A 23,993-nucleotide genomic window follows, 5' to 3' on the forward strand; every position below is an offset into this window, starting at 1 on the left:
GACAAACATCTTCTCACAAACTATCGGCCCATCTTTTTGCTACCGCAGTTCCCTAAGATACTGGAAAAAATATTTTACAATAGATTATATGACTTTATCAAAAAAAACAATGTAATATATGAACAGCAGTATGGATTTAGACCCAAAAGGACCACAACGCATGCCTCAATGGAGTTTATAGATACAGTAACAATTGCTATTGAAAACAAAAACTATGCTGTCGGAGATTTTTTTAGATACAACCTTTTACATAACAAACTATGTACATATGGGGTCAAAGGAGTGGCATTATCATGGGTAACAGTTACCTTAAAAACCGTAAACAATTTACCCAAATAAATGTCATAAAGTCAGAACTGAAACATGTTGTGTGTGGGGTTCCCCAAGGATCAGTTTTGGGGCCGCTGCTTTTCATATTGTATATTAATGAGATATGTGCTATGTCACAGGTGTTGAAAACATTATCTGCAAATGATACAAACTTACTGTGCTGTGGAAGTAACTTGGAACAACTTCTGAATGAACTGGAAAATGAATTAACCCTTTAAACCCTAACCCGTCACCGGTGACGGTTAGCATTTTTAGCAAGGGTAGGCAACCCCAGGTCTCGAGGGCCGGTGTCCTGCAGGTTTTAGATCTCACCCTGGGTCAGCACACCTGAATCAAATGATTAGTTCATTACCAGGTGTAGCACTTACATGGAGTTATATAAAGTGCCAAGGTAATGAGTAATTTGGGCTAGTGTCAGAAGATTAAGAACGACTCTTAGAGCTCTGGTACATGAATGGCAGAGAAACCAGACAACACAGTTGTGTGGCTTAAAAGTACTTTAGTGATGTTAAGACTTTTAAAAGAATTTTGTAACCACACAGTATTACAACAGGTTTAAACAGAACTTCAAGTATAAAATTTTCCACAAAAGTAGCAAAAAATAAAATTGTGCACAAGGAAAAGAATTTGTCTTTTTTAAAACCAAATGGCACCGGTGGGGCCCATGACAAACGGGTGTATTACAATAGAGTCCGTCCGATGAGGAGTGTGTGTGTGATTGTCTGTCCTACCGTGCTACTTGTACAGTAGAGGATTGCAGTCCATCAATGTGTAAATGAGTGTGTATACATATATATATATATATATATATACACACACATATATCGTCTCCTAGGATCTTGGCTTGGCTCGCCATCCAGTGAACACAGGAACACTCTGGGTTGTGGAATCGCTGACCTGGTCTTTGGATTCGTCCCATATAAAATCCTGACCTATAAACAATGGTCAAATATATGTCACTAACAATTTAAGAATAACTCTCACAAATTAAACTAAAGTAGTGTCACACTGCAGTAACTACTGTTCAGATCAGCTATCATCAATTCAATCATCATCAGTTCAGTCATGTTGTACAACGTTAAAATATCAAGGTTCAAAGTTCAAAGTATCAATGTTCAAAATTTCACAGTATCAAGGTTCAATACTTGTTTGTAACTTGCAGTAAGATTAAAGATTATCTACAAGGCTTCAAACATTCAGGAATTATAGTCACCATATAATTCACTTTTCATGATAAACATTCATTACATCCATCAAAATAACACGCTACATATATATAAAATCACAAATAAATAAGTATATTACCCCTTTCAAGAAATGGAGCGATACACAAATGCTTATCAGAACTGAACAAAGTGCAAATAATCAATTTCAAAAACATGTAAACAAAAGGACTCAGGCTACGAATAGGAGTATTGAAGTAGATGTGCTTAATCCCGCTTGTACCATAGGCCTACTAGCACAAGTGGAAATACACTAAAAATTACCTCCAAGTATTCAATACTGAGTATTGTAAAACAACAGATTGACATCAAAAAATTAAACAGGAAGCAGCATAAAGTCTGCTTACAATTATCTCCCATACACGTATTTTAAGCTGCTTTAACCATTTACAGCTTTTCACATGTTAATGACTTGGTTAATGATCTAACTAGCATACAACAGTGCGTTTCAGAGACACCCAACAACTGTTCCCACACTCCGCACATCGCGTGTCTGATTAGCCACATTTAGCTTACCGCTGTCGAGTGCTCAGCATTTACGTGAAGCCACAGCTCAGTAAACCTTCCGGTTTCGCTCTGTCCTCTACGACAACAAGTGCAAAATCTTATTTTGTGAACAATATCAGTTTAAAGTTTTGTTTTGTTTTTTAAAACTCGTTGGAGGTTAATTTCTCCAGCTTACCGATAACAAAGTTTTAGTCCGCCTGCTCTGTTCGGCTGCAGAAGCAAGAGACTGAAAACATGGGAGCTAACATTAAGGAGGGACAAGAGCTGCCTAGAGCTTCACCGATTGGCTGACAACGAGGAGTGGAGTAAAACAATAGGCTCTCATCAGAGATCATCAACCCTCAGAGAAACTTAACCCTTGTTTAACCAGAGCAAATATATAAATCTGTGTCCCTTTTTTATTTAAATAAATATTTTGATCTTGTTTCATTTTCATTAAACAGGGACAGTAAGAACAGAAACAATCAACATTAAATGTTTTACTTTTTCTTCTCTTTTTCTTTAAGATGATTTTAGGAACTGGGTTACACAGGCCTCTGGAGAACTTCAAGACATGTTGAGGTCATTTGGCCATTTAAATCAGCTGTGTTGGATCAAGGAAACATCTAAAACCTGCAGGACACTAAAACTACTTCAGACCTCAGAACTGCGCAAACAATGTACAAAGCAGCAAATAAATCTTTGTTCCACAACATTCAGAACTTGTTCCAAATAAGACCAAATACTCCTGACCTGAGAGGAATGTTCAGCCAGCCAATAGTAAGGACAAATGTAAAATATCACAGCATTACAGTCAGAGGAGTCAGTGTGTGGAACACCTGTACAGGTGAAATCAAGACAAGTACATGAATACAAAAACTCACACGATTGTTCAAAAATAATAAATTGCATGAATATAGGAAATCTTCCTCTCAGTGACTGAGTCGTCTCATTGTGTCCTCATTTTTATAGATCAAGGCCTGAGTAACCCAACCTTAAGTGTTCATTAAGGTGTTTGTCACATAGATATAAAATAAACTCAGAGATTAAGCTGGTGTTAAACACGGGGTGATTAGATTATGTAAAACTGTAGTTTGTTGTTGTTCTGGTTTACGTGCTGAAAATGGTTTTATTTGTGTATGTTCATGTGTTAGACTTGTACACAGTTAAACATAAATGATCGATTAATGTTGAATCCTGGATATGGATTTGTAAGCAATGAAATTTTAAATAAGGGGGTAGGAACAAGAAAAGTGTAAACTTCATCCTTTTCGAACACACGTATTCTGTAGACATAGATATGTACATGAAAACTTGATGATTGCTAACTTTTGTTTTTTTCTGTTGTTATTTCAATTATATTTGCATGTTCGAAATAAATTCTTTCTATCTATCTATCTATCTATACTATTTCCTGTTGGATCACACACCAACAGGAAAAATAGGACCAACCAGGATTAGCTCGGAGCTTCTTAGTGGAGTTTGAGGACTTTCTCTCCTTCACCTTCAAACTGGAAAGAATCCTTCTGCTGGAGGATTTTCATTTCCATGTGGCTGACAGTTCATGCCACGCTGCTTCTGACTGTCTTAATCTCGTAGACTCTTTTAATCTTACCTAACATGTGACTGGGCCAACACACAGTGGTGGCCACACCCTGGATCTGATTCTGTCACTGGGTCTGGATATGGGACCAGTCTGTCGTGAGGACATTTTTATTAGTGATCATAAACATATTTTATTTGATCTCTCCTTTACTCGTGACACTCTGCCCTTTGTTCATGTGAAGCATTCCCGACTAATTACTGACTGTGTGGTGGAAGAATTTGTTGAAGTGTTTGATAATAATCTAGCTGAAACTGATGATGTGGGACGGCATGTGGCCTCCTTCATTTCACAGAGTCTAAAATAAATACATAGTGGCTCCTCTTAAAGTCAGGAAAGGCAGCACGGTTAAATCTCCACCCTGGATCACAGAAGCTCTCCGCAGCTTTACGTGAATTCACCAAAAAAATGAGCTCCTGTGGAAAGCCACAAAACTTGAGGTTCATAAGCTCTGCTTAAAAGGATTATGGTAAATGGCCTGTAATAATAAAAGACAGAGTTTGAGTCCTCAGTGTGAAACTTTGTGATGTGAATATTGTGAGTCTGAGGGAGCTTACATGGTTCTTATCTAATGGATGACTTCATCCACTGAAAATGGAAAGTATCAAGTCAGAATGTTTTTATGACTTATCATCATTTATGAAGAAAATTAAAGGAGGATTCATCAGATGTGAGTAATTAACGTCCATCAGGTTAATCAGTAGTTTAAAGCCTCACTTTAGCCTCTACAAGATATTTATGCAGAAGTTCAACCAAACAGAAGACATCAGGTCCTGAGGTCACAGACTCAGACTATCACATTATCAGAGAGAAGCTCGAGTGTCTGTGACCTCTGCAGACCTGAACCTATGAAGAAAGACCTACTCTAAGAATATCAAAAGAAACCAGCTTCAAAATCAACAACCAACCTCCTCTACATGGACCACTGACTTCATGATATTTTCTTTAGTTTGTAACATTTTGCCCTGTAAAACAATTAAAGACCACCTTAAATAACTTTGGTTATAAAAGAATCCCAAAGTGTGTTAACCACAGGAGGAGGAGTGACTGAGAGCAGAGAGGAGGAGCAGAGATTCAGGGAGGAGCTGAGCTGTTACTGAACTATAGAAGAGAGAAAAACCTCCACATTCAACAGAGTTCAACACAAAACAAACTTTATGTTCCTCAACATGCTGTCATTACATCACTGTGTGTTTCCTCTGATTCTTCTCACTCTCACAGGTATGCTCACCTACACAGGAAACTATGTTTTTATTTCAAATGATTCATTAATGTCAATTATTTATTGAAAAACTTTCTCTCTTCCTTCAGGTGTCACATGTGATCAGCTCACTCCAGTCAAAGATGAAGAGTCCAGTGTAGAAGGCAGCACAGTTACTCTGACCTACACTTACAAAGTGTCTCCTTCTGATTATTTCTTCTGGTATCGACAACATCCAGGAAAACCTCCAGAGTTCCTGATCTCACACTCTGCTTCAGGGGTCAGTAGGAGAAGAAAAAGTTCCTGGATTGAAGATTCAAGTGGAGAAAACAGAAATCAAGATGAGCATCTCCTCTGCTGCAGTGACAGACTCTGCTGTGTACTACTGTGCTCTGCAGCCCACAGTGACAGGAAACACCAAAACTCTGTACAAAAAACCTTTGGAGCAAAGACAACAGAATACTCCACAACATCCACTAGAGGGAGCCACACACTGTTAAACCTCTCTAGTTTATTAGGCTACAGACTACATTCATTTTCATGGATTTAACAACAAAACATTGTTTCTTTACCTTTTTATAAATAAAAGCACAGTAAATATAATAAGAATCATCTGAAGTACCTCAAGAGAAGAAAGGTTCAGAAAGAAAAATACCCTCAGACCACAAATTACATTTTAAATGACTAATACACGATAAGATAAGATAAGATAAGATAAGATAACCTTTATTAGTCGCACACATGGGAAATTTGTTTTGTTACAGCAGAAAGTGCAAAGTTACATCGCAAAAATTAGAAAAACTCTGGAATAAGATAAAAATAAGATACTGTACACAATAGAATAGAATAAGATGAAATACTATATACATACTGTATACTTGCACTATACATATACTATAATCGAATAAAAAAGAATAAAATAGAATAAAATAGAATACAAATGCTATTTACAATTAAGTATAATACAACGATGCCAGAAAAGAGTATTGCACTTAGTGTTATTGCTATTGCACATGTGTGGATGTGTGTGTTGGTCAGTTGAAGTCTTTGTTGTGGAGTCTGACAGCAGTGGGGAGGAAAGACCTGTGAAATCTCTCCGTCCCACACCGTGGGTGCCGCAGTCTCCCACTGAAGGAGCTGCTCAGTGCCGTCACAGTCTCATGCATGGGGTGGGAGATGTTGTCCAACAGGGATGAAAGCATAGCCACCATTCTCCTGTCACTCACCACCTCCACTGGGTCCAGAGGGCATCCTAGAACAGAGCTGGCCCTCCGGATCAGCCTGTTCAGTCTCTTCCTGTCCCTGGCAGAGATGCTGCCGCTCCAGCAGACCACACCGTAAAAGAGGTCATAGAAGGTCTTCAGGAGTGGACCCTTCACTCCAAACGACCTTAGTCTCCACAGCAGGTACAGCCTGCTCTGCCCTTTTCTGTAGAGGGCGTCTGAATTATGAGCAATGTTCCCAATAAGCTGCGCGTGTGCGCAATTGCGCACTGCTGGCACGGTCTCTGCGCACAAAAAAAAAAATCTAACCTGAATTGAAATTAAAATTAAAACTTTAACAATTCTGTTTTGCAGTGTTAGTCAGTAAGTGACTGGCTGCTCCCGTATGGGATCAGAACGATGCTACCTTATCCCATAGTCCAGCCAATGATGTGATTCACATTCGTATATATGCAGCTAATCAACGTGGTTGACAGGCTATGACAGCGTCCTTATGTGCCGACACCGGAGTTTTAGCTAGCAAAGCGGCGTGGCTGATGTGGAGTGAAGCCACGTTAATGACAACGTGTACAACCATTGGAGATGTGAGCAGGACAGACGGAACAACTGACGGAAAAAGTGTGGACTTTATACCAGTTTTTAAATTGTGTTGATCGGCCACGTAAAACCAGAGTTATGATAAAAATATCTGCAATGTTTGGTTTTCTTCCTGAATACTATCGTTGTTTATATTTACTGCGGGAAGAAACGGTAAAAACGGCGTTTTATAAGGAAAACGCTCGAAAGCCTGTGAGCAAAAACAAAACAACCCCCCCCCCCCCCCCTCTCCTATTGGTGGAAAAATGTACCATGTCCACCAATCAAAAAATGATGCGAAATTACAGTAACGCGTTACTGTAATTCAATTACTTTTTTCAAGTAACGAGTAATGTAAGGGATTACTATTGCAAAACAGGTAATTAGATTACTGTTACTTTCCCGTAACCACGCTGCGTTACTGCGTTACTAAAACCGTGATTTTTTTGTGAGTGTTTCATGACAGTGACGTAAGCGAGTGCGACGTTCGTGACAACAGCTGTGTGCAGATCAACAATGGATAATATATCAAGTACGGGAGAGAGTATGAGCGTGCAGCGTTTAAAAATATTATATTATTATTATTATTAAAAATATTTTATTTTATGTGCTGGAATGTGCAGAAAATAGGTTTAAATGTTAAACACATTTCTTCCAGTCAGAGAATGTTGCATATAATTAAATTTTTGCTTGATGCATAAAGTTAAAAGATTAAAACTAATAAAACAAGTTTTAAAAAGAGACTTTTCCATTTGATTACATTTTGTATGATGGATTATGCAGAAAGTAGAATTGGCCTGAAAGATCTATCGCTTTATCACCTATTCAGGTTGTAAATCGTGTTTTTAAAAAGTAACTAAGTAACTAAGTAATTAATTACTTTTGAAAATAAGTAATCAGTAAAGTAACAGGATTACTTTTTTTGGGAAAGTAATCAGTAATTAGTTACTGATTACTGTTTTTCAAGTAACTTGACCAACACTGCTCATAATACAAGTCAGAGCTTTATTTAAAAAAAAGAAAGTTGTGTTTTCAAAATTGGAGTTCAAGTTATTTTTCCTTCCAATAGTGTTAACATACTACACAGGTCATGAAGAAGACTCTTTTTACATTTTCATTGTAAGTGGGCTAAAGCAGTTAATTAAAAGTAGTCTAACATAAATGTAAATGCTGTAATTTGATTATTTTAATAAACATGTAACTTGGATGGATTCGATGCTGGCGTGACCACAGTGCACACGTCTGCTGTTGCTCACAGTGGTCCAAGGGACGCTCAGGGAGTTTGTGTGTTCGCTCAGACACATGAAACATTAGAGGAAACATTGATTATGAGTCCAGTCCAGTTTATTGTTCAGATGAATATCAAGGTTCCTGTAGCTGTCCACAGCCTCAATGTCCCAACCTTGAATGTTTAGTGGTTGCAGTCGAGGATGTTTGTGCCTGCGGAAGTCTACCACCAGCTCCTTGGTTTTACTAGTGTTGATCTGGAACATGCCAAAACTGTTGAAATTTGTCAGACATCAATATGAGAAAGCAGCCCTGTTATTGACACATGACCTCTTCCTTTCATTTAATCTGATATTGTAACAGAACCAGAGCACATGCTCCAGGCCCCAGAAAGCTGCAAAACCTTCCATAGACCCAGAGAACACCCTCATCAACCTGCAAGGCACACAGGGAGACACGGCCAGAGCCAACCATCCGCAACTAATGGAAATGATCAGTGGGAACCAGCAACAAATAAATTCATCCAGTTGTTGCTGTTTTTTTGAGGATATAGACATCGAAACTGCTGTGAAGTAGAAGTACATTTTTCTATTCAGTAATACATAAATGAAAACAAAAATAGTTTTCTTCGTGATGCTTTAGGCAGTAAGAACTATATTTCATGTATTTACTTGAAACAGGTGCTCTATTATTGTAGGGTCCACCTTACAATGTGCTGTATAAAAAAATTTAATTTGGGTGAGGTTGGGATACAGCAACTAAACCATTTGGATAGATCTTCACATATCCTCTAAGCTCTGGACAGGCATACAAGAACTAAAAGCATGGATATAGTTCTCAATGGTATTGCCTTTGCAGTGGGTGCATGTTTGAGTCTACAAGAACCATTTGTCCTGTATAGTGTCGTCTGTGGAGAGTTTTTGTATTATAGAGTCTTAAGATGGGGCTTTCAGTACTTTTGAAGGTATGTAAGTATATTTGTGTCCAGAAGTATTGATCTGGATTCATGGAATGGTCAACAATCACCAATATTTAACTTCTACATTTTTAATAACAATTTGGGAATAAAGAAATTTTAAAATTATGTTAGCCAGATAGGTATTTCTAAATTCAGTTGATTGAGATTAAAAGTTTCCAGTGTTGGTGTGGTTCAGTGGGTGAATGTGAGGCCGTGCTGGACCTGGACGTGCCTGAAGGCTCACAGGCAGCTTGGCTGGAATTCCAGGACCAGACGAGGCATGACGACACGAGACAGGAGGGACCTCTGACCTCTGGCAGAGATGGCGCAGGACCGGACAGCGTGCTGAGCTCTGGTGGAGATGCAGTTAGACCAGATGGCAGCGTGGCACTTGCCAGTTCAGCTAGTGGTGGCATGGCAGCCATGGCTGGTTGAGATGGTGTTTGAGTTTGCAGTTGAGAGTGGAGTGGCTTTCCTGACCCCCAGCGGAAACAGACAGCTGTAAAACTCAGAAACCAGTCTTACTTGTTATCATCTATCGTCCACCTGGGCCTTACACAGTGTTACGACCCGGCTCAAAAGCCGCAACATAAAAAAGGAGACGAATACCAGAGTATAGGTGAGAAGAGGTTTTATCTTAACAAGGAACACCAGGTTGGCTAAAATGGCTGGTGCCACCAAGGCAAAGACAAATGAGCTCCCTGGAAAGCTTGCCTCATGTATGCTTTTATCCACACCTGACTAGGTGTGGCCAATTAGCACCAGCTGAACACATTAAGATGATTAGGGGCTGCAGAGGGTCGTAACAACAGAGTTTCTCTCTGATTTCTCAGACTTTTTACCTGATTTAGTGCTCAGCTCAGATAAAATAATTATTGTGGGTGATTTTAACATCCATGTAGATGCTAAAAATGACAGCCTCAACATGGCATTTAATCTGTTGTTAGACTCAATTGGCTTCTCTCAAAATGTAAAAGAACCCACCCACCACTTTAATCACACTCTAGATCTTGTTTTAACATATGGCATAGAAACTGAACATTTAACAAATGAGTTTTTAAACCAGCAGAGATGTAGGATATGTTTAAAAAGTGTAGACAAAGTATTTACAGCATGAATCATTTGTGGACTGAAGCAGCACAGAGCTGAAATATGAGCTCCCACCTGAAAGTGAAAATGCTGCTACTAGTGTGTAAAGAGGAGGAAGTGAGAGAAGTTCAAACCCAGATCAGAGAGGAGGAGGAGAGATTCAGGGAGGAGCTGAGCTGTTACTGAACTAGAAGAGAGAGAAACCTCCACATTCAACAGAGTTCAGCACACAAACCATAAACTTTACCTTCATTCAACATGTTGTCTTTGGACTATTATGCACTTTCTTTACTGATTCTCACCATTCTAACAGGTACGTTACAATCTGTGTGTTTGAAGAAATACATTTGAACTGTGATGATTTATAAAAGTATCAAATATGTTTCTGTTCCTTTAGGTGTCAGCTGTGAAGATCTCACTCCAACCAACAAAGAAGTGTTCAGTGTAGAAGGCAGCACTGCTACTCTGTCCTATAGATACTCCAAAAAGGCAACTGGAAGCGATCATTTCTACTGGTATCGACAATATCCTGGAAAACCACCAGAGTTCCTGATCTATCATTTGGGATCAGGAAGTGTAATGAAAGAAGAAATCTCTGGACTGTCTGTTCAAGTTGTGGATGATCAAAAACAAATCGATCTCAACATCTCCTCTGCTGCAGTGACAGACTCTGCTGTGTACTACTGTGCTGTGAGGCCCACAGTGACAGGAAACACCAAAACTCTGTACAAAAACCTTTGGAGCAAAGACAACAGAATACTCCACAACATCCACTAGAGGGAGCCACACACTGTTAAACCTCTGATTCTTGTGTCATTGGACTGATGACAAAGACAACAGAGCTTTACAGAGAAACCTACTTACCTCCCCCTCTGTCTTTGAACCTTCTCAAAATAAAAGCATGTAAAGCTTTAGCCTCATGTGGGCTGCTTTAGAGTCGATGCATTCCTGTAATCATGACACTGAGAGGTTGCTCCAGTGATTTAAGTCATGTATTAATCATAGTGGAGAGAAATTAATATGAATATTTCTTGTGTGAAGATGATGGTGTGATATCAAGGCAAAAGTCCTGAGATTTGGTTCCATGATGGTGCCAGTGTTGGTAACCTAACCAGATCTCATTAACTCCTCATGTTTTGGGGAATGAAAGGTCCAGCTGAAACATCCACTCTTTGTCAGATTGTTGTCTTCATTCTGGTGGAAATTCAGCTCTTAATTTATGACTTATGAGTTTGTGCTTGTAGCTTCTGTTACCTCACCATGTTCTCTTGTGTCTGCTCATAGCTCTGTGGACTTGAGTTACCTGAAACCTGAAGGATTCTCTCATTGTCTGCTGTTTGGAAAGGACTTACTTGTAACAGAGCTGGAAAACTCACCTGGAAAACTCACCTGCCCATCCACTCTCCACCCACTCAGCCTTCTGAAACCTTCACTTACCTCCCTGACACAGAAACTCTAAAAGTGAAACACAAGAAAGGACTCTAATAAATACTATATAAGCAATTCTGACTGCACTGACACTCAGCAGTGGTTCTCTCGGGCAGTTCTCTGGTGTCTCCCTGCTCTGTCCCTCTGCAGGAAACCTACTTACCTCCCCCCCTGTCTTTGAACCTTCTCAAAATAAAAGCATGTAAAGCTTTAGCCTCATGTGGGCTGCTTTAGAGTCGATGCATTCCTGTAATCATGACACTGAGAGGTTGCTCCAGTGATTTAAGTCATGTATTAATCATAGTGGAGAGAAATTAATATGAATATTTCTTGTGTGAAGATGATGGTGTGATATCAAGGCAAAAGTCCTGAGATTTGGTTCCATGATGGTGCCAGTGTTGGTAACCTAACCAGATCTCATTAACTCCTCATGTTTTGGGGAATGAAAGGTCCAGCTGAAACATCCACTCTTTGTCAGATTGTTGTCTTCATTCTGGTGGAAATTCAGCTCTTAATTTATGACTTATGAGTTTGTGCTTGTAGCTTCTGTTACCTCACCATGTTCTCTTGTGTCTGCTCATAGCTCTGTGGACTTGAGTTACCTGAAACCTGAAGGATTCTCTCATTGTCTGCTGTTTGGAAAGGACTTACTTGTAACAGAGCTGGAAAACTCACCTGGAAAACTCACCTGCCCATCCACTCTCCACCCACTCAGCCTTCTGAAACCTTCACTTACCTCCCTGACACAGAAACTCTAAAAGTGAAACACAAGAAAGGACTCTAATAAATACTATATAAGCAATTCTGACTGCACTGACACTCAGCAGTGGTTCTCTCGGGCAGTTCTCTGGTGTCTCCCTGCTCTGTCCCTCTGCAGGAAACCTACTTACCTCCCCCCCTGTCTTTGAACCTTCTCAAAATAAAAGCATGTAAAGCTTTAGCCTCATGTGGGCTGCTTTAGAGTCGATGCATTCCTGTAATCATGACACTGAGAGGTTGCTCTAGTGATTTAAGTCATGTATTAATCATAGTGGAGAGAAATTAATATGAATATTTCCTGTGTGAAGATGATGGTGTGATATCAAGGGAAAAGTCCTGAGATTTGGTTCCATGATGGTGCCAGTGTTTTCGGCGAGCCGTCTCCTCGAGCTTTGTCTACTGTTTGCTATCCCATTTTCTATGTTATTCATCCTGCCCGTACTTTTTAATGAAGCGCTGAATACTATTGGGCCTTGTATTTTATTAATATTGAATACATCACTGTCCTCAGGCTGTGTACCGTCTGCCTTCAAGCATGCTGTTGTTCAACCCGCTATTAAGAAGACTAATTTTGACTCCAGTGTTCTTTCAAATTATAGGCCGATTTCTAAGCTTCCCTTTATGTCAAAGATCCTGGAAAAAGTGGTCTGTAAACAACTTCAGGCCTTCTTAGATACCAATGGTATTACTGAAAAATTCCAGTGGGGCTTCAAACCTCGACATAGTACTGAGACAGCTTTGTTAAGAGTTTTTAATGATCTCCTTTAACCACTGATTCAGGTTGCTCTGTGGTTTTAGTCTTACTGGATCTGACTTCTGCGTTTGACACAGTAGATCACAACATTCTATTATCAAGGTTAGAGCAAGTAGTTGGTCTTAAGGGCACAGCCTTATTATGGTTTAAATCTTATCTTTCAGAGAGGTCATTCTCTATCACTATGGGGCAATACTCCTCTTCCTCCTCTGCTCCCTTTCCCTGTGGTGTGCCCCAGGGGTCTGTTTTGGGCCCTATGCTATTCTCTCTGTACATGTTGCCCTTGGGATCTATTTTCCAAAGATATAATATTTCTTTCCATTGTTCTGCTGATGACATTCAAATTTATTTCCCTTTGAGTTTGAATGTCACAGATCCATTGCATACATTGTTTAACTGTCTTCATGATGTGAGAACCTGGCTATCTCAAAACTCTCTAACCTTGAATGACAGTAAAACTGAAGTTATTGTCTTTGACAGCCATATTCAATTGAACCAACTAACCGTTACCCTTGGCCCACTTGCTAGCTACCTCTCCCACATTGTAAGAGACCTTGGGGTACTCCTGGTAGCTCCTTCAAATTAGAGAAACAAGTATCTACTGTGGTTAAATCCAGCTTCTATCAGCTACGGCAAATTTCTAAAGCCAAGCCTTTCCTCTCCCCCAAGGACCTTGAAAAGCGTATTCATGCATTCATTACCTCTAGACTGGACTATTGTAACTCCCTCTATTTAGGCCTAGTACAGAACGCTGCTGCACGCCTTTTATCGAGTGCCAGAATGCATGATCATATGACTCCAGTTTAGCTAACTTACACTGGCTTCCTGTGAAATTTCACATTGATTTTAAAATTCTTTTACTCACTTATAAAATCTTAAATAACATTGCACCTAGCTATTTATCAGAACTTCTCCATTTGTATAATCCTAAAAAAGCACTAAAATCTTCAAATCAGATGCTCTTAATGCAACCTAAGTCCAGGCTGAAAACCAGAGGTGATCGTGCCTTTGCTATTGCAGCTCCTCAACTGTGGAACAATCTCCCTATTCTCCCAATCTCCCTATTGCCATTCGCTCTTCTGCGTCTATTCAGTCTTTTAAATCTCGTTTAAAGACTCATCTTTTTACTCTGGCTCTGACTTAAGATAGTTTGACTATCACTGGGTTGGCTTCTAAGTTTGTCTTGTCTTGTGTTGTTTGGTAAATTTGTCTTGTTTTATTTATTTCCTAACTTGTGAAACACTTTGATCGTAACTTCTGTTTTTAAATTTGCTATATAAATAATTTTGGTTTGATTGATTGATATCGGGGCTGCCACATGAAGGGGCAAAGTGAACAATTTTATGAATACCCCCCAAAAAACTTTAATTAGTGTAAATTATCCTCTAATATTAACAATATCCTGGAACACCAACAGAGATCGTTGTATTTCACTGGGAACACAAAACAGAGAAAATTCCAGACTGTCTGTTAAAGTTGTTGATGGTCAAAGATGAATGGATCTTCAGATCTGCTCTGCTGCAGTGACAGACTCTGCTGTGAGGCCCACAGTGACAGCAAACCCACAGAGACGCTCCACTAGAGGGCGACATCATCCAGTAGGCGGTGCTCTCCTTCTGCACTGTGTTCAACCATTGTGTCAATAATAAGTGCTGCTGTGAAGAGAACAATTCTCAGACTGAATGTTGAACATCAGCTAGTTTCTCCTGTTGATTGAAACCTTGTTGTACAGATGGAACATTGGCTGTGGATTATTCTTGCTGCTCTTTTCTTTGGTAAGATACAAACATCAACATGTTTCCTCTGCACACGATTCACAACAAGGACAGAAAGAGGAGATTTCATCATTTACACTGTGGAACTTTTCAATAACTTCAATCATATTTATTGATCCATCTCTTCCTCTGCATGTTCTGTTCTTCCTCAGAGTGTAAAGGAGAAGACAAAGTGATCCAGGAACAAGGAGATGTCATTGCTGCTGAAGGAGACACAGTTACACTTGGATGTCAGTATGAGAGCAGTGGAACAAATAATTATCTCTTCTGGTACAAACAGGATGGAAACAACAGCCCCACATTCATCCTGATGCGCTATAGCAGGGATCAAGGAAACACAGCAGACGAGTTCAAGGAGAGATTTTCATCCACACTGGATTCCAACATCAGATCAGTTCCTCTGAAGATCCAGAAGCTTCAGCTGTCTGACTCTGCTGTGTACTACTGTGCTCTGCAGCCCACAGTGACAGGAAACACCAAAACTCTGTACAAAAACCTTTGGAGCAAAGACAACAGAATACTCCACAACATCCACTAGAGGGAGCCACACACTGTTAAACCTCTGATTCTTGTGTCATTGGACTGATGACAAAGACAACAGAGAAATGAAGCAGTAAAGATCAGAGACAGAGACAGAGCTGCTGTGGAAGCACAAAACTATTTGATTGGCTCAGCTATTAAACTGGCCCCGCCCACTGAAGTTGAGCTCATCCAATGACATTATTTGTTGGTCATTGTGCTGCAGTGGAAGAACATTGTTCATGTGCTGTCTGTCTGGCTTTAATAACTCCAAAGACATGTTGCTGCACCTCTTTTTGCTTCTATCTCACATTATAGGTGAGTTTAAGAACAGGGATTAAAGTTTAGTTGAAGCTGCTGCATTAAGCAGATATACAGACTGCATTTCACTACTTTTCTTCTTTCTTTTTCCAGGACTCACAGCTGGAGACTCAATCACTCCTCAACGAACTGAAGTCACTGAAACAGAAGGAGAATCTGTCACACTCACATGTAGCTATGAGACAAGTTACAGTGTTGCTGAGCTTCACTGGTACAGACATCATTCTGACCTTCAGGCTCCTCAGTTTATACTCTGGAAACAAGGAAAAGGAGGGACAGCTGAATATATTCCTGATAAACGTTATAAAACCCAAACATCACCTATAACAACTGATCTGACCATAACAGCCCTAACCCTGGCAGACACAGCTCTCTACTACTGTGCTCTAGAAACACAGTGATACAAAGTGTAGAAGAGGCTGTACAAAAACCTGAACACAGATATCTGACTACTCTTCAAAGAGGAGGGAAGTGGTATTCAAAGCACAGCTTCATATCAGATGGATTCTGCTAATTCCTGTTTTATCAGAGTCACTGTGGTTACAGCTGCTAATGAAACACTGTGGGAGGATTCACATGAGCAGCAAATCCACATCAACCACAAACCAACTGTAGGAACGTTCAGACACAATAAAAACTGTCAAACATCCAAAGCTGCTCATTTACACTATTTTATATTTAGTGGATGAGGACATGCAAAAATGCAGCAGAAGCAAAATAAACAGAGTAACAGAGGTTTATCTCTTTAAGGTAAAATCTCTCACATGAAGCTAAAAGTCCAACCAGGAAGACCATCTCATGCTTATTCCATTTATTCTCTTTGAACTCATCACATCAGATGATGATGCTCTCCTTCATCATTGTCCTGCTCTCATGTTTAAGTGTTTCCCCTCTCAGTGTCAGATGGATGCAGCCCTCCTCCACCTTTCATCAGGACCAGAGTCTGTGGGTCCTTCCACTGAGGTCATCAGCAGTCCAGCTCCACATCACATCCATCCAGATGTTCAGCATGGTTCTTCAGCCCTGCTCCACCACCACAAGAGTCCAGACTCTGATCTAAACACTGAGGACTCCTCACATATTTCTGCAGCAGCAGGGAGAGTTTCCAGTGAGCACCTTCATGTCCTCACAGCAGTCCAGACTTCAAACTTTTGCACATTTCACACACAGCAGATTCAGAAGAACACTGAACGTGCTGTCGACACAGGCCGACACCGAGGGCTCGCTGGTGTAGTCTTTGCAGGTGAAGGACGGATAAACCAGTCTGCACAGACCAGACTGAAAGATTCCAACAAGCAAATCCATCCATGAGGGGTTCTTTCCTTGGATGTAAGAGCTGAGATTTTTACTTCAAAATCTGTGGAGTTCATCTTTGGCAAGCAAAAACAGGACATCTCGGCTCCTTCTGCCTCTCATTCAAATGGTAAAAAACAAAAACAAAATGCAAACACTGACCTGTTCCCAGTTCATGCTGGTCCACAGCAGAGACTCTCGTTAAACCCAAAATAAATCCAAAAATACCCTGAGCAACATGAAGCAACAACTAACAGGAAAAAAACTCTAATCTAAAACAAATCCAAGCAAAAAACAAACATATCTAAACTCAACATTTATAATCCAACATCTAATTATTATAAAAAACAACATTTTTCAAGTTTTTGCTTTGCTGAGTTTGACTTCTCGTGTGGATTTTTATGTGACTCAGTACAAGTCTGCGAACTTGGAACATTTTCTCGCAGATTTTACAGTCATAAGACTTTTCAGCTGCCTGCATCCTCATGTTTTTCACATTATTATCAGACATAAACTTTTCCCCACACATTTCGTTCTCATGTCCTGCCACATATTACTACTAGATTGTTAATGTTTTCCATCAGATTTTACAGTCATGCAGATGCTAACCTGTGTGTGTTCTCATGCGCTGCAACAAATTACAGCTACATGTGAACCTTTTCCCACACATTTTGCAGTGATATGGCTTCTCTCCAGTGTGAGCTCTTGTGCTGATATCAAAGCAGAACGACAGTTCAGAGTACCCAGCCTTCTTAGAGTCACTGGGTGGGGTGCTTGATGGTGCTCTATCTGGTGACTCTCTTGTCCTGCTGGGAGACTTTAATCCTCATGTGGACAACAAAAAAAGAGTTGGCGGGCTCTGATTGGGAGAAACAGCCTGCCTGATTTGCTTTGGTGTTTTGTTATTGGACTTTGCCCACAGCGAACACCATGTTATAATTTAAAGATGTGCACAAATGCACGTGGCATCAGGACACCCTTGAATCCCACTGACACGTCTTCTGTAGAAGAAGCAGATTCTCTGAATGAGGGGGATGACTCATCTATCACTAGGGCTGAGATCAGTGATGCAATTAAACAACTTCTTGGTGGCCAGGCCCCTGGGATGGATGAGGTTCCTGAAGGGCCTCAGTGTTGTAGAGCTGTCATGGTTGATCTGCATCTACTACGTTACATGGAGATCTGGGGCAGCGCCTCTGACAGGTAGACTGGGATGGTGGTTTCATCTTTGATCCATGTTTCAGAAATGGCAATAATGGTTTTGTCAACTGATTGAAAGATTCCTTTATATTACTGAAACTGGCACACAGCCTTCTGCTATTAAAATTGATTATTGATCATTTATTTTTCGTGTTGATGGTGTGACTAAACTGTTCATCAGTGAAGTAGCAGCAGTTGTTGCTGATGTAGCAGAAGAACCTTTTTTCTGGGTCTATATCTTTGTCCAAGTCCAGAACATTATGGTCTGTGTGCTGAAATGTTCTCAGTCCCAGTTTATCATAAACAGAAGCTTGAAGAACCTCGCGGGCTTCATGCAGCTCATCCAACAAGCCCATAAATCCCCTGAGTTGGTGGAAAGGCAGACACAGCTGGGAGAAATTAGACTAACGAGACAGGAGAGAAGTAAAACTGAACACACTGACATCAGACTGGGACTATCAAAATAAAACAGAAAACACGAAACAAATCAGAAAGACGCAGACTTGACACTGAGAGACAGACTGAAAGAATAAAACACATGAACCCAGAGACGACAGAGACTTAAAGAAGAATTAACATCAAACTAAACTCATGACCAGAACCAAACTGAAACAGATTTATAACACTCATTAAAACAGGAGAGTTAAAGAATCACACATAAATCATGATACAGAAAAGCACCAAAACATAAGAAACAGACAATGCTGGGTCAAAATGACCCAGAACCGTGACAGTAAGATGAACATCAGTATTTGTCCAGGTCCTAAATGTTTCTGATGACCAACACTTTGGCTCGTTCTGGTGTTCCATTGAGTTTAATGAATCCTTTACAGTTTGTGCTCCATGTATTTAGAATTTGTCTCTGTTTCTTAGTAACGTGTTTTCCTGGTGAGTCAGTGTTTTGTTTTGTCAGATGTTCATTCATGAAGACGTCGCATCCTTTCAGTTTCTTTCCTTGTTTTATCAGTTTTGTGTTTTCTGTTACCAAATCTCACTATGATGGCTGCTTTGTTGTTCTCATTGTTTTTTGCCTGTCCTGTTTGCTTTAGCTGTCAGAATTGTTGTCTGAAGCCCAACAAAGATACCCAACGGATTTACTTTACTTTACACGGCTTTGCTGTATTGGTCCATTTGTTGTTATTATTATTGAATTTATTTTATTTTTGTTTTCAGTTGTTACAGACGGGACAGACATGGCTGTGGGAGAGGAAAGGGAGAAAGAAATATGAAGGAAAAGAAAAACAGAGGGGAAGAGTGACAGTGAGAAAGGGCACTTAAAAAAACAATCTCCAGGATCAGTGAGAGAAAAATAAGAGAAAACGAGCGATAAAAGAGAGCAGCATAATAAACACAACACCGTCACAGGAATCCAGCTAAGTGTAAATAACAGTAAATATTAAATATTGAATGTTGTTGTGCAGCATGCAGGACAGACAGCGTACAATGTGCTGCCCTCTGGGACCCACTAAGGCAAGTGGGCCCAGGTCCATCCAGACCGGGATCCACGGCAGCAGCACCACTTCCTCAGCAAGCCCCACAGGACCCGGGGCAGCCCCACCCGACTCCACCGCAGAAGAAACTGTTCCCACCCCATCATTCAATCACCTCCCAGACACCCAGGTTAAGTTTATTCTCCACCTCTCCTGTGTCTCACCCCCACCTGCAGAGGGAACGTCTGCAAGGATGAAACATTTTTTGTCATTGTCATTTTTTGGGGGGTGAAGCGTGGCAAGCCTCAATGTTGTTATAGTCCAGTTCAGCACCTTTGGTCCAAGGAAAGGTAACTACTTGATGCTCTGTGGAGCTGACATCTTCTTTTCTGGGCTCCTCCACGCTCTCAGCAGCCACCAAACATATGACTCGGGTTTGAAGCCCAGTGATGATCACGTCATTCACCCGGGTGTACGGCTCCAAATCCGTCTGTTCTCCAGGAACACCAGCCGCTGATCCTTCTCAGTGTTCTGGATGCAGAGAGTCTTAACTTCCTCCAACAGGTCCAGGATGCATTTCTTCTGCAGTTTGACAACAGAAATCTCCTCTGTCACAAACTCAAACGACTTCTTAATATCATCGTCTTCCTCAGCTGTCGGGGGCTTTCTTCAGGCCCATACTGAGAGACGCTCTTGTAGTAATAATAATAATAATAATACATTTTTATTTATATAGCACCTTTCAAGACAGAACCACAAAGTGCTGCACATAAGATTACAAGTCATAAAAAGATTTAAAAAGAGAAAATAAAACAGGCAAAAAAATTAACCAAAAGCAGTTTTAAAAAGGTAAGTTTTGAGTTGTTTTTTAAAAACAGCTACTGAGTCCACAGTTCTTAATGCTTGGGGGAGAGAGTTCCACAGTCTCGGGGCCACAGTGGCAAAAGCTCTATCACCCTTAGTCCTCCTCTTAGTATTTTTTATAGCAAGTAAGCCCAGATCAGATGACCTCAAAGACCTGCTGGGGACATAAGGCTGTAGCAGATCAAAGATGTAGGCAGGTGCCAGTCCATGCACAGCTCTGTAGGTCAAGACCAGGATCTTAAAATCGACTCTAAATTTAACAGGAAGCCAGTGTAACTGAGATAACAACGGTGTCACATGTGAGTACTTGGAGGATTTTGTCAAAAGCCTCGCTGCAGCGTTTTGCACAACCTGCAGACGATCCAGAGAACCTTTGCTAAGACACATAAACAGCGAATTACAATAATCCAAGCGTGAGGAAATAAATGCATGTATAGCAATCTCCAGTTCAGAGCGAGATAGAATCGGGCTTAGCTTAGCCACATTTCTTAAATGATAAAAACAAGACCGAACCAGAGATTTCACATGCCCATCCAATGTGAGACTCGAGTCAAAGGTGACACCTAAATTCCTGATAGAGGATTTAACATAGAGTGAGAGAGGACCAAGGGCTTTCACTATCTGCGATAGAAATCTATCAGGGGCGCATACGAGGACTTCGGTTTTCCCCTCGTTGAGTTGGAGGAAATTTGCAGCGATCCAACGTTTGATCAAATCTAAGCAATCATTCACCATACCCTGGTGACCCGCTAGCTAGTTTGCCACTGGTGTCCTTCATCTAAAATATTCCAGAGCGGTGATTTAAATGAAGCAGTGCTGAGGTTGGTACAGATCGTCCACTGGCTGTGGTCCGAAATCAAAACTCAGAAAACACAAAAACTAGTTCAAATAGTCCAAACCGAGTATAGAGAGCAGTGTGTGCGTGCAACACAACAACTAACAGGAAGTTGTGTCAATTAACCCAGTATGGCTTTCAAAGATTTCCTATCAGCTCCCCAGTCAATTCCCACTAAAGACTCCATTATATTTAACACTTTCTTCATTTATCTATTACTTTCTGAATATGTACAGTCCATGTCACCTTTCATCAAACCACAACCCCGAATTATTTTACCCTTTCCAACTCTTGTCCATAATTTGATCTTGATTTCATTCCAACTCTTTTCCTTGTAAAAAACATTATTTTAGTCTCATTAACGTAGAATTTAAACCCCCATTGATACGACCACTGCTCCACCTCTGTAATTGCTCTCTGTACCTTCTTTACCATTAATTCCACATTTCTTCCTCTTGTCCACATTGCAAAAATCTGCAAAGAGCGAGAACCCCATCCCACCCTCTATGTTCTTAAACACATCATTTATCAGTAATGAAAACAATAACGGGCTAACTATGCTTCCTTGTGGCGTTTCCATTTTTTATTGACAAACTTCCCAAATCAATCCTGAATCCATCTGAACATTCAACCATTTAAACCCATCTATTAATTTTAATTAACAGACCTTCTCTCCACATCAGATCATATGTTTTTTCTATATCAAAAAGACCACCATTACACTCTCCTTGTTCCTTATTTCATGTTCTAAACACACACTGGATCCATTGCACCTCTCCCTCTTCTAAAGCCACTCTGGTACTTAGTCAAATATCCTTTATTTTCTACATAGTACACTCGTCTGTCATTTCTCATTCTCTCCATTATTCTGCAGATGTTGGATGTTAAAGCTATTGGTCTGTAGTTTCCTGGCTTTGTATCATCCTTCCCTGGTTTATGTATCGGTATAATCACTGCCTCCTTCCAGCTTTGTGGAAACTTCCCTCCCTCACAAACTCTACTATGTAACTCTAATAAAACATCTTTAGTCGATTCTGTCAGGTGACTTATCGTTGGATATCAAACCTGATCTTTCCCTGGTGCTGAAAGGTTGGATTACCTAAGTGAGCGCTTCAGTTCTGTCTTTGTAAACAGCAAATTCAATGAATCATTTGTGCCGTCTACTTGCTGCAGTATCCCCCTATTCTCTGCAGTTGTGATTTCTCTTCCCTTTGACCTTCACTAAGTCTTCACTTGAGCTTTGAATTTGAACAAAAGTTTTTCTATCATATCTTCTCTTCATCTTTCACTGCTATAACTAAATGCAGACACAGATTCTCTTTATCTCTCACAGGCTGTCAGTGATCTTCAGTCTGTTCCTGACTTTGTTTCTGCTCACAGTCAGAGGGAGCTGACATATTTAACATGAACACAGATCATGAAGGTACAGAGTTATTCTGTCTGTTCTGACTTAAAGTTGTTGATGATCAAAGATGAATGGATCTTCAGATCTGCTCTGCTGCAGTGACAGACTCTGCTGTGAGGCCCACAGTGACAGCAAACCCACAGAGATGCTCCACTAGAGGGCGACATCATCCAGTAGGCGGTGCTCTCCTTCTGCACTGTGTTCAACCATTGTGTCAATAATAAGTGCTGCTGTGAAGAGAACAATTCTCAGACTGAATGTTGAACATCAGCTAGTTTCTCCTGTTGATTGAAACCTTGTTGTACAGATGGAACATTGGCTGTGGATTATTCTTGCTGCTCTTTTCTTTGGTAAGATACAAACATCAACATGTTTCCTCTGTTTAAATAAATGTGTAATTCTGATTAATGGTGAGGTTTTAACCATGTTTATTGATCCATCTCTTCCTCTGCATGTTCTGTTCTTCCTCAGAGTGTAAAGGAGAAGACAAAGTGATCCAGGAACAAGGAGATGTCATTGCTGCTGAAGGAGACACAGTTACACTTGGATGTAGATTTGAAACAACAAGAACAGGCCCCACTTTGTTCTGGTACAAACAGGAAATAAATAGTTACCCAAATTATATGCTGCATTGTCTCTCAACAACAACACTTAAAGCTGAAGAGTTCAATGTGGACAGATTTGATTCTAAAATCAACGAGACATCCGTTCCTCTGAAGATCCAGAAGCTTCAGCTGTCTGACTCTGCTGTGTACTACTGTGCTCTGCAGCCCACAGTGACAGGAAACACCAAAACTCTGTACAAAAACCTTTGGAGCAAAGACAACAGAATACTCCACAACATCCACTAGAGGGAGCCACACACTGTTAAACCTCTGATTCTTGTGTCATTGGACTGATGACAAAGACAACAGAGAAATGAAGCAGTAAAGATCAGAGACAGAGACAGAGCTGCTGTGGAAGCACAAAACTATTTGATTGGCTCAGCTATTAAACTGGCCCCGCCCACTGAAGTTGAGCTCATCCAATGACATTATTTGTTGGTCATTGTGCTGCAGTGGAAGAACATTGTTCATGTGCTGTCTGTCTGGCTTTAATAACTCCAAAGACATGTTGCTGCACCTCTTTTTGCTTCTATCTCACATTATAGGTGAGTTTAAGAACAGGGATTAAAGTTTAGTTGAAGCTGCTGCATTAAGCAGATATACAGACTGCATTTCACTACTTTTCTTCTTTCTTTTTCCAGGACTCACAGCTGGAGACTCAATCACTCCTCAACGAACTGAAGTCACTGAAACAGAAGGAAAATCTGTCAAACTCACATGTAGCTATGAGACAGATGACAATGATATTTATCTTCACTGGTACAGATATAACTCTGATCTTCAGGCTCCTCAGTTTGTATTGTGGAATGGCGCAAAATCAAATTATGGAGGTCATTATATTCCTAATAAACGTTATAAAACCCAAACATCAGATCGATCAACTAATCTG

At 40.3% G+C, this 23,993-nt stretch overlaps 1 protein-coding gene and 1 gene segment (V, D, J or C); one reads left to right on the forward strand and one right to left on the reverse strand.

Moving 5' to 3' along the window:
- Positions 1-23,993, reverse strand: part of LOC100704393 (zinc finger protein OZF) — an 883,579-nt gene that overhangs the window by 720,846 nt on the left and 138,740 nt on the right. The window lies entirely within an intron of this gene.
- LOC112842804 (T cell receptor alpha variable 38-1-like) lies at positions 14,423-15,179 on the forward strand. The segment is given in 2 exon segments: positions 14,423-14,632; positions 14,785-15,179. Coding segments are annotated over 2 exon segments (429 nt in total).

This window comes from Oreochromis niloticus, linkage group LG18 (assembly GCF_001858045.2).
Source record: "Oreochromis niloticus isolate F11D_XX linkage group LG18, O_niloticus_UMD_NMBU, whole genome shotgun sequence".
NCBI classification, from domain to species: Eukaryota; Metazoa; Chordata; class Actinopteri; order Cichliformes; family Cichlidae; genus Oreochromis; species Oreochromis niloticus.